The sequence below is a fragment of the Bombina bombina genome, chromosome 2 (assembly GCF_027579735.1).
Source record: "Bombina bombina isolate aBomBom1 chromosome 2, aBomBom1.pri, whole genome shotgun sequence".
In the NCBI taxonomy this organism is placed as follows: Eukaryota; Metazoa; Chordata; class Amphibia; order Anura; family Bombinatoridae; genus Bombina; species Bombina bombina.
In genome coordinates, this window is record NC_069500.1 from 802,036,017 (window position 1) to 802,048,286 (window position 12,270).

The 12,270-nt window shown below is 38.8% G+C and overlaps 1 gene segment (V, D, J or C); it reads left to right on the forward strand.

Annotated features, from left to right (window-relative positions):
- LOC128647297 (immunoglobulin kappa variable 4-1-like) overlaps nucleotides 1–12,039 on the forward strand; it is a 105,391-nt gene extending 93,352 nt beyond the window's left edge. Inside the window, 1 exon segment of the V gene segment in view lies at nucleotides 11,927–12,039. Coding sequence covers nucleotides 11,927–12,039 — 113 coding nt within the window.
- The last annotated feature ends 231 nt before the right edge of the window (nucleotides 12,040–12,270 follow it).

Below are 12,270 nucleotides of genomic sequence, written 5' to 3' on the forward strand. Positions count from 1 at the left end.
ATGTTAGGGTGTTAGGTGCAGACGTAGGAAGTGTTTCCCCATAGGAAACAATGGGGCTGCGTTAGGAGCTGAACGCGGCTTTTTTGCAGGTGTTTTTTTTTCAGCTCAAACAGCCCCATTGTTTCCTATGGGGGAATCGTGCACGAGCACGTTTTTGAGGCTGGCCGCGTCCGTAAGCACCGCTGGTATCTAGAGTTGCAGTGGCGTTAAATTATGCTCTACGCTCCCTTTTTGGAGCCTAACGCACTGAAAACCCTGCCATTCTGTGAACTCTAAATACCAGCGGTATTTAAAAGGTGCGGCCAGAAAAAAACGCACCCCCTTGGCCGCAAAACTCCAAATCTAGGCGTTAGCGTGCATATATGTGTGTTCCCTGTATGTTTCAAAACTACTATCTACAGAGTGGTCATAAACATATCTAAGTATACCTTTCAAGACTCATCCCCTACTGATGCATCCCAGATGGTGGGGTTGTCCTAACACTATACTATTTACACTAAAAGACCTAGAAGAAACACCTATAGACTACACTGTCATACGTTAAAGTTAAGTGCTTATTTTTTGCTTATTGTTTGCAATTACACCCCTATACAAGGAGAAACATGATATTCCATAGTTACCATCTAATCTAATCTGGTTGAGCCCACAATCTATCCAATATCGGAATTAGTCTATATGTTCAATAGATATATTACCATGTCTTATACACACAAGAGACAATGGGGGGTAGTTATCAAGCCATCAACCTCAAATACGCTGGAATTCCGCAGCGTATTTGTGGCGAGGCTGATTCGCCTTAGTTATCAAAGGCTAGAGACCGGCAAAAGTAGAATTTAGTGACGTAAGCTTCGATCCGCCGGACTCAGTCCGACACAGATCGATTCTTACGTCACTCCAGATGTTCCGCACACAAGTGCGGCACAATCTGACTACTTTTGCTAGTTATCAAAAAACTAGCAGGTACGCTCGGCACTTTTCCGGACCAGCGTACCTGGAGGCGGCGGATCCCATAGGAATCAATGGGAGTCTGACCATAGCGAAAGCACAAGTTCGCTGCTGCCCAACATCCCATTGATTTCTATGGGAGCTGTCTGAACCTAACACCCTAACATGTACCTCGAGTCTAAACACCCCTAATCCCCCCTACACCGCCGCAACTAAATAAAGTGTTTTCCCCCTAAACCGCCGCTCCCGGAGCCCACCGCAAGCTACTCTATACATATTAACCCCTAAACCGCCGCTCCTGGACACCGCCGCAACCTACATTATACCTAGTAACCCCTATCCTGCCCCCCCTATACCGCCGCCCTCTATAATAAAGTTATTAACCCTTAATCTGCCCCCCCTACACCGTCACCACCTATAATACATTTATTAACCCCTATCCTGCCCCCCCTACACCGCCGCCACTGTAATAAAATTATTAACCCTTAAACCTAAGTCTAACACTAACCCTAACACCCCCTAACTTAAATATTAATTAAATAAATCTAAATAATATTTCTCTTATTAACTAAATGAATCCTATTTAAAACTAAATACTTACCTTTAAAATAAACCCTAATATAGCTACAATATAAATAATAATTATATTGTAGCTATCTTAGGATTTATTTTTATTTTACAGGTAAATTTCAATTTATTTTAACTAGGTACAATAACTATTAAATAGTTATTAACTATTTAATAGCTTACCTAGCTAAAATAAAGAGAAATTTACCTGTAAAATAAAAACTAACCTAAGTTACAATTACACCTAACACTACACTATCATTAAATAAATTATTCCTATTTAAAACTAAATACTTACCTGTAAAATAAACCCTAAGATAGCTACAATGTAATTAATAATTACATTGTAGCTATTTTAGGATTTATATTTATTTTACAGGTAACTTTGTATTTATTTTAGCTAGTTAGAATAGTTATTAAATAGTTATTAACTATTTAATAACTACCTAGCTAAAAGAAATACAAAATTACCTGTAAAATAAATCCTAACCTAAGTTACAATTAAACCTAACACTACACTATCATTAAATTAATTAAATAAATTAACTACAAATAACTACAATTAAATACAATTACATAAACTAACTAAAGTACAAAAAATAAAAAAAGCTAAGTTACAAAAAATAAAAAAAATAAGTTACAAACATTTAAAAAATATTACAACAATTTTAAGCTAATTACACCTAATCTAAGCCCCCTAATAAAATAACAAAGCCCCCAAAATAAAAAAATGCCCTACCCTATTCTAAATTAAAAAAGTTCAAAGCTCTTTTACCTTACACGCCCTTAAAAGGGCCTTTTGTGGGGCATGCCCCAAAGAAAACTGCTCTTTTGCCTGTAAAAGAAAAATACAACCCCCCCAACATTAAAACCCACCACCCACATAAACCTAATCTAACCCAAACCCCCCTTAAAATAACCTAACACTAATCCCTTGAAGATCATCCTACCTTGAGTCGTCTTCACTCAGCCGAGCCACCGATGGAACTGAAGAGGAGATCCGGAGCGGCAGAAGTGATCCTCCAAGGGGGAGGATAATAACTATTTAATAACTATTCTAACTAGCTAAAATAAATACAAAGTTACCTGTAAAATAAATATAAATCCTAAAATAGCTACAATGTAATTATTAATTACATTGTAGCTATCTTAGGGTTTATTTTACAGGTAAGTATTTAGTTTTAAATAGGAATAATTTATTTAATGATAGTGTAGTGTTAGGTGTAATTGTAACTTAGGTTAGTTTTTATTTTACAGGTAAATTTCTCATTATTTTAGCTAGGTAGCTATTAAATAGTTAATAACTATTTAATAGCTATTGTACCTAGTTAAAATAAATTGAAAGTTGCCTGTAAAATAAAAATAAATCCTAAGATAGCTACAATATAATTATTATTTATATTGTAGCTATATTAGGGTTTATTTTAAAGGTAAATATTTAGTTTTAAATAGGATTAATTTATTTAATAATAGAAATATTATTTAGATTTATTTAATTAATATTTAAGTTAGGGGGGGTGTTAGGGTTAGTGTTAGACTTAGGTTTAGGGGTTAATAAATTTATTACAGTGGCGGCAGTGTAGTGGGGGGCAGGATAGGGGTTAATAAATGTATTATAGGTGGCAACAGTGTAGGGGGGCAGATTAGGGGTTAATAAAGTTAATATAGTTTGCGGCGAGGTCTGGGAGCGGCGGTATAGGGGTTAAACTATTTATTTAGTTGCGGCGGGGTCCGGGAGCGGCGGTTTAGGGGTTAAACTATTTAGTTGTGGCGAGGTGTGGGATCAGCAGGATAGGGGTTAATAACTTTATTATAGACGGCGGCGGTATAGGGGGGGCAGGATAGGGGTTACTAGGTATAAATGTAGGTTGCGGCGGTGTCCGGGAGCGGCGGTTTAGGGGTTAATACATTTATTAGTGTTGCAGCGGGGTCTAGTAGCGGCGGTTTAGGGGTTAATATATGTATTATAGTTGCGGCGGGGTCTAGGAGCGGTGGTTTAGGGGTTAGTAACTTTATTTAGCTGCGGTGGGCTCCGGGGGTGCCGGTATAGGGGGTAGAACAGTGTAGTTAGTGTGGGTGCTTAGTGACAGGCTAGCAATAAAGCTGTCAAAAAGCCAAAGAGCAGCGAGATCGGATGATTGATAACTATCACCGTCCGCTGCTCATCGCCCCGTACTTGGTGCGCGGCTTTTTGACAGATTTATTGATAACTTAGGCGAATTTTTTCAGGTCCGCGGCTGCGAAGGTAGGCGAGCTTAGGCGGGCGTATTGAACCGGCGAAGGCAGGTAAATTAGACACGTTGATAACTACCCCCCAATATGTACATCACATAAGGAAATCAAACAGTCGCATAGAAATATAAAGTACAGAATGGACCATCAGTGTCTCATCATATAGTTATACAATAGCATTTTTACCACTGTTTACATGTATAATCGTATGTCCAGGTGGGTACAAAATACAGAGTGACCATATGCACCTCTGGTCTGTAGTACCCAATCTTTAGTCGAATGGCCATTCACAACCACTACCAGTATAAAGTCCCATGTGTACGTGGATTGTTGAGTGACCACCCATGTTGCATGAACTTGCTCACATCACCTGAGACAAAATTTGTACCAGGTGATATGTGCCGCCAGAATAGTAAAAACTCGGAGCCCCACATTATGAGATCACAGAGTTAAACCCCCAGCTTAGTCCAAACAACATGGGCTTGCACCCCATCTTTCTACCAAAGGCTGCTTCAGAAGAAGCAAAAACATCAAAATGGTAGAATTTAGTAAAAGTATGCAAATAAGACCAAATAGCTGCCTTGCAAATCTCATCAACTAAAGCCATAGGAGCCTATGTATCAAAGGTCCGCGGCTGCGAAGGTAGGCGAGCTTAGGCGGGCGTATTGAACCGGCGAAGGCAGGTAAATTAGACACGTTGATAACTACCCCCCAATATGTACATCACATAAGAAATCAAACAGTCGCATAGAAATATAAAGTACAGAATGGACCAAAGTGTCTCATCATATAGTTATACAATAGCATTTTTACCACTGTTTACATGTATAATCGTATGTCCAGGTGGGTACAAAATACAGAGTGACCATATGCACCCCTGGTCTGTAGTACCCAATCTTTAGTCGAATGGCCATTCACAACCACTACCAGTATAAAGTCCCATGTGTACGTGGATGGTTGAGTGACCACCCATGTTGCATGAACTTGCTCACATCACCTGAGACTAAATTTGTACCAGGTTATTTGTGCCGCCAGAATAGTAAAAACTCGGAGCCCCACATTATGAGATCACAGATTTAAACCTCCATCTGAGTCCAAACAACATGGGCTTGCACCCCATCTTTCTACCAAAGGCTGCTTCAGAAGAAGCAAAAACATCAAAATGGTAGAATTTAGTAAAAGTATGCAAATAAGACCAAATAGCTGCCTTGCAAATCTCATCAACTAAAGCCATAGGAGCCTATGTATCAAAGGTCTTGCGGACCTCATCCGACAGTGCGGATCAGGTCCGCAAGACCTCGCTGAATGCGGAGAGCAATACGCTCTCCATATTCAGCATTGCACCAGCAGCTCTTGTGAGCTGCTGGTGTAACTCCGCCCCCTGCAGACTCGTGGCCAATGGGCCGCCAGCAGGGAGGTGTCAATCAACCCGATCATACTCAATTGGGTTTAATTGTGGCTTTTCCTGTCCGCCTGCTCTGAGCAGGCAGACAGGGTTATGGAGCAGCAGTCTTTAGACCGCTGCTTCATAACTGGTGTTTCTGGCAAGTCTGAAGACTCACCAGAAACACAGGCCCACAAGCTCCATACAGAGCTTGATAAATGGGCCTCTTATTCTGGAATCCCAAGAAGTGGCAACTGACCTAGTAGAATGAGCTGTAATCCACTCTGGTACAGGATGACCTTCCTCCAAGTAAGCTTAGTGAACCAAAGTTCAACCAAGAGGCCAAAGAAACAGCAGGAGCTTTCTGACCCTTCCTAGGGCCAAAAAAAAGAATGAACAAACTAGAACTTTGTCTGAAGTCCTTAGTAGCATCAATGTAATATTTCAATGCCCTAACAACATCCAAAGAATGCAAAGATCTCTCTGAAGCATCCATAGGATTAGGACACAAACAAGGAACAACAATTTCTCTGCTAAAATTGTCTGAAGAAACAAACAGCAAAATAACAACTGTTGCGGTACGGCTATACCGCTGAAAAATTGGCCATTGTGGAATATGAAGGTCTCCCATATTACAAGTCATGGCGGTACAGCTATACTGCTAGCATTTTAGCCTTTACACAACTCTCCATTATGCATTTAAAAAATTACTTTTGAGTGTGGAATTTTGAAATCTCCTTTATCACAGGTTGTCCGGTCCGGCTATTCCGCTAGCGTTATAGCTTATACCGCCACGATCCATTCCGCGATCTGAGACCAGTAGTTATAGATTTTTCGAAACAAAATTGTTACAAAGTACACTAACACCCATAAACTACCCTATTAACTCCTAAACCGCCATCCCCAACATCGCAAATACTATATAAAATCTGTTAACCCCTAATCTGCCCCCACTTACATCGTCAACACTAAATCAAAGTATTAACCCTTATTCCGCTGCCCACCCACATTGCCAACCCTAAAATAAAGTATTAACCCATAAACTGCCATCCCCCCACATTGCAAATACTATAATAAACCTATTAACCCCTAAACCGCCACCCACCCACATCACTACTACTATAATAAACCTATTTACCCCTAAACCGCCGGGCCCTAACATCGCTAATACTAAACTAAAACTATTAACCCCAAAACCGCTGCCCCCCACATCGCAACATACTAAATTAAACTTTTAACCCCTAAACACCCCCCTAACTTTAAATTAAACTTACAATATAACTACCTTCAAATAAATAAAAACGTATCTGTGAAATAAAAAAAAACTAAGATTAAACTATAAATTAACCTAACATTACTATTTTTAAAAAATAAAATAAAATAAAAATACAAAAAAACTAAATTACAATATTAAAAAATCCTAACACTACGAAAAAATAAAAAAAACTAATATTACAAAAATAAACAAACACTAAAATTACGAAAAATTAAAAAAAACTAACATTACCAAAAAAATCCCACTATAATTACGAAAAATAAAAAACACGAAGATTACAAAATATTATAAACAAAATTGTCCAAAATAATAAAAATTAAAACCTATCTAATACCCCGATAAAAAAGTCACCCAAAATAAAAACATCCCCTAAGCTAACAATAAACTACCAATAGCCCTTAAAAGGGCCTTTTGTAGGGCATTGCCCTGAAGCAATCAACTCTTTTACCTAAAAAATTGTAAAGTCCCCCCTAACAGTAAATACCCCCCACCCAACCAACCCCCCAAAATAAAAAAGTCTAAAAAAACGTAAGCTACCCTACCCATTGCCCCTAAAGTGGCATTTGTATGGGCATTGCCCTTAAAAGGGCAATCAGCTAAAAACACCCCCCAAAAAAACAAACTAACATTAACCCCAGAAAATGTACTCACCGTTCCTGAAGTCCAGAAGTCCATGCGGAGCAAAGTGTTTATCCAAGCAGCGAAGATCTTCTTCCAGGGTGGCGCCATCTTCTATCTTCTTCCCGGAGGTGCGGAGCGATCTTCGGCGATGCGCGGTTCCTGAGCTCTCATTCTCATCTGGAGCACTGGTCCATTTTAGCGGCGGTGGTCTTCAGCGACGTGGATCCTCTTCATTCGATATTCCGCCACACACTCAAGCTTGAATGCAAAGTACCCCTTTTATATTGGGGTACCGTTGTATTCCTATTGGCAGAAATATTCAAATCAGCCAATAGGATGAGAACTGCTTAAAAGACCACTCCGCACCTCTGGGAAGAAGATAGAAGATGGTGCCACCCTGGAAGAAGATCTTTGCCGCCTGGATGAAGACTTTGCTCCACCTGGACTTCCAGACTTAAGGAACGCTGAGTACATTTTCTGGGGTTAGAGTTAGGGTTTTTTTTAGTGCTTTTTTTTTAGATTAGGGCTTTTTTTCATGGGCGCAAAAGACCTGATTGCCCTTTAAAGGTCAATGCCCAAACAAATGCCCCTGTAGAGGCAATGGGTAACTTAGGTTTTTTTAGACTTATTTTTTTTTTTATTTTGGGGGTTGGTTGGGTGGAGGAGTTTACTGTTAGGGGGGACTTTGTAATTTTTTAGGTAAAAGAGCTGATTGCTTCAGGGCAATGGCCTACAAAAGGCCCTTGTAAGGGCTATTGGTAGTTTATTGTTAGCTTAGGGGGTGTTTTTATTTTGGGTGGCTTTTTTGTTTTTATAGGGGTATTAGATAAGTTTTAGTTGTTATTATTTTGGATAATTTTGTTTATTATTTTTTGCGTTCTTAGTGATTTTTATTTTTCATAATTTTAGTGTGTTTTTTGTGGTAATGTTAGCTTTTTTAAATTTTTTGTATTTTTTTTTCGTAGTGTTAGGATTATTTAATTTTTTTAACTGAGTTTTTTTTATTTTAATTTTATTTTTTTTAAATAGTAATGTTAGCTTAATTTATAGTTTAATCTTGTTTTTTTTTATTCTTTTTATTTTAAGGTAGTTATATTGTAAGTTTAATTTAAAGTTAGGGGGTGTTATATTTTGCCAACATCGCCGCTCGCCGCCATTTTGCTGCAGCCGGGGGGGGGCCCTATTTGAAGTTGGCCTACATGGTGCAGACAGTGCGCTTACTGAAACTAAAAATTGTTTCTGTGTAGGCACACTCCAAATATTACACCCACACTAACTACCTCAGGCAATGTAGTCTCAACAGCTGATAGCTGGCGAGACAAACATGGCCTCTATACCCTCCTCACAACTTGCACTTCTCTGATTCGAACATATCGATCTTGTGTCGATTTGTCCGATACAAAGTGCAGGCTACTCCTATTAGCATGCCCCGCTATCTTACCTACATCCCAATTAGAGCGAGTGATTAGAAATAATTCAACGGTGACCAATAGAAATGAACAGATGGAAATAATGCTTAGAAAATTCAAGAATAGAGGATATCATGAGAGAAGATTACAGGTTAATAGCAGAGGAAATACAATAGATGACCTAGGAGGTGGCACTTTGTAAAAAAAACATAGAACTACAGAGGGAGGAAAAACGTTTAACCTTTGTAACTATATATACTCCATATAAACTCGGTACACCAGAGATTCTGAGGAATAACTGGCATATACTAAGGAGTGATAGCTCTTTATCCCCCAGGGAGTATGAACATCCAGAATTGGCTACAGGAGAGGACAATCTCTACTAGATTAGCTTATGAGACCTGATTTCAAAATTAGATATACTCCTATGATGTGGCTATATAGTCCTAAACTTTGATGTTTCAGATGCAGTGGATGTACCACCTGCAATGGTTTGACTCAAGGACAATATTTTCTTCACCCATGGAGAAACAAGCAATATAACATCAGACACAGAATAACATGTACAACAAAATGTATTATATATGGTACATTGTAGTTGTGGAAGATACTATGTTAGAAAAATGAATGATGACCTGAGGACTTGCATGGTAAATCATCACTGTGCTATTATAACAGTTATAGAGTCAGGACAGTGTAACTGTACTTTGTAATGTATTTTTGATGTATTTTGTGCAACTTTTTTGTTTCACAAAAGTTAAAGAGTTTTGAGGACACATTAATCCTAGCATAAATTGAAATTGTGCTGAAGTGAACACGTTTGCTTCCAACTCATACCAGCTGTAAACCCGACAAGCACAAACATTCATAACAAACCCCTTATCGCTCTTGTGTAACTGTTAATGCTCCACTCGGAATCTTGCTCTTAATCATTAACTATCATTTTGTGACAGTGTTCATACACATCTGTTAAGCCATTACAGTACTGTAATATTTCAAAATGTCCTATTTTACATATGTGGATTGGAATATGTTTAAGAAACTGCACTTTTTTCAAACTTCAGTATCTAGAAAACAGCTTATCAAATTCAACTGAAATGTTTAAGTTTTGCATTGATTAGTAGTGACTATGAAGCTGCCAGATATTATTCTATTTCAATATATTTTATAGTTAAATATCAAAAAAATTGAGCTGAACATGGAAACCCATCATTAGCTTAAACCGTAGACCAGGCAGAAGGGCTAAAGTTAGGACTCGCAACTTGGGGCTTACCTCTTATAATGAACAGTCATAAATAACTGCTTGTCACAACAAGAGCTGACAGACTACTTATAGTCTTTTGGGGCATGTACTATGTTTTACTGTTATCAGGGGGCTTTCACTGCATATGTTTCTTCATTCTTCATTGCTACTTTCAAGTTGACAACCAATGTTTGTGCATTGACTGCTTGTTAATAGTCTCTGTGCTTCAACCAAGTTGTCTGTGTGCTACAAAGCTAAGTTAAATTTTTTCAGTCTTTATCGCTACAAAAATTCCAGAGTATGGTTTCTGTTGAGACTGCATATATTCAGTTTGTTGCAACTATTTAGACTCAAATTAATTAATATACAAATATTCCTGTTTTCTGTAATGTTCCAGTACAGGATGCTCAGCAAAGTTCCTGAGTGACTCTGTAATAAAATTGCATTTACTTGTACATTAACGTCTTTCTGTTACACATCATAGTTTTGTTACACAATGGCCTCAGATAATTATGGCAGCTACAAATAGTTTATCTAGTATTATTAATTATTATAAACTACGTATCCAGGCTTAATTCAATTGCAGCCACAGGTTAATCAACTTTGTACTCCTAATCAGGTGTTTACTGATTCTGGTTCCATCTAAACCCCCTGAACCTGCTATTAGTCTACCAGAAAAGTTTTCTGGAGACCAGTCCAAATAAATACATTTTGGGCTAAATTACAAGTGGAACTCTAATTTATCATGCGCCTGCAAAAGGGCAAATTTTCCCGTTTGTGGGTGCGCGATAAATAATCAGCCATTATAAGTGGCTGGTTATTGCTACTGCAAGCTCACGGTAGCAATTAGCGCTCAGAAAATTAAACAGAGGTCAGACCTCTTGTTAATTTTCTAAATGTCACCCAATTTCCCCCCAAATTTAGTGTAGTGTGCCCTTTAAAATAAAAAACGTACATCTTTTAGATGGTACTTAACACCGACTAAGACAGCTCACATGAGGAAGGGAGGCTCTAATCATTGCTATAGGGGTTGCAGGGCTTTGGGATCTTATATTCATATGTGGTGGGAATGCCACAAAGTCAGAAATATATGGCGAGACCTATCAACTTTGCTAAGTACAGTGTGGGACGAACAGATTTCTCTCACTCCAGCTCAGGCACTATTGCATGAGCGTATCCCTGGACTTAACACACACATAAATACTTTCATTAGAATCTTGTGCACTACGACTAGAATAGCAATCGCCAAATACTGGAAGACAACTACACCGACATGGACAGAGGTTATCGCTAGAATACAAATGGTATACTCGATGTATGAAACAGCAGCATCAGTGCAGGATACAGGGTCTACACATTCCAAAAAATCTGGTTCTACTGGATAATACATAGCAGTAAACAGATCAAAGGGGACTAGAGAATAGAAAGAGAGGTAGGGAAGGTGATGACTGACAAGGTTTCCCCTAGAGGGGAGGATGGGTTTACCTAAATTTTGTAAGAGTACAACTGGTTGAGCAAGCATCTATTAGATACTACAGCGTTAAAGTGTAAAGGGATGAAATAGAATACAGTGATATGTGTTTTGTTTTCTTTTTCTTAACTTGTTTATTTTTCTTGTTACATTGTTTTGAATGTTTAGCTTAGGCTTGATAATTGCCCCACAATAGGCTGTCCTCTCTGTAAGAGGAGACACAGTGTCTCATGAGTAGAAAGAAGAGTAGGGGAGAATTATTGAAAATGTGACACACTCTCAAATGCTATAATGTAGACGGAAACGAAATCAAGTGAAAAAGTTCAGCAAAAAGACACTATCGAAAGCCACGAGACGGCATAAGGGTACTGTCATACTCAGACCCATAAGAAAAAGATGTACCCCGATTAGGATACGGGTTAACTAACGATATATTTATATACACAGACTGTGGCTTTTGTTATGTGAGATGTCTACATTGTAACCTATTTATGTATATGTTGATGTTAATGGAGGAGGAGTGTGGTTAATAAAAATTATTTCAACTAAAATAAAAAATGTAGCATCTTGGGGGGCGGAGCCAACTGCCTAAACTACCAGACGTGCTTCACAGGAGCTCCGGCTCTAAATTTAGGCATCAGGGGTCAAAATATAGGTTTATACATATTTTCAAAATCTGTTTGAAGACCCCTGCTAGCTTTCTTCATAAAGGATCCTGTTATCCAAGTATGGGAACTTTTATATTGCAATTGATCCCAGTTTGAGCCTTATCCTGCAGCCATGCAGTGGGAGACAACTGACAGAGTTTTGGAAAGGCATGTGATTGTCATAGCGAACCGAGCAGTTCATAACATCTACATGCTGGCTTACTATTTGCACCTAGCCAGCTGAATTGAAGTGTCGAGAACCGACCATGGTACAGATATCAGCGGTGGCCTTACCCTATCTAAAAAAGAAAATGGCGGCCGAAGCGGACTGTGAGCTGATAGCATGGGGCTATATTGAGGCCTCGCACAGACTACTAGAGGCGTTTTTACCTAAGCTCCTTTCCGCAACAGCCCATGGCCCTACGCCAGGTACCCAGGCTCTAGGAGGAAGCGAAACTCGCAACGCAGCAGAAAA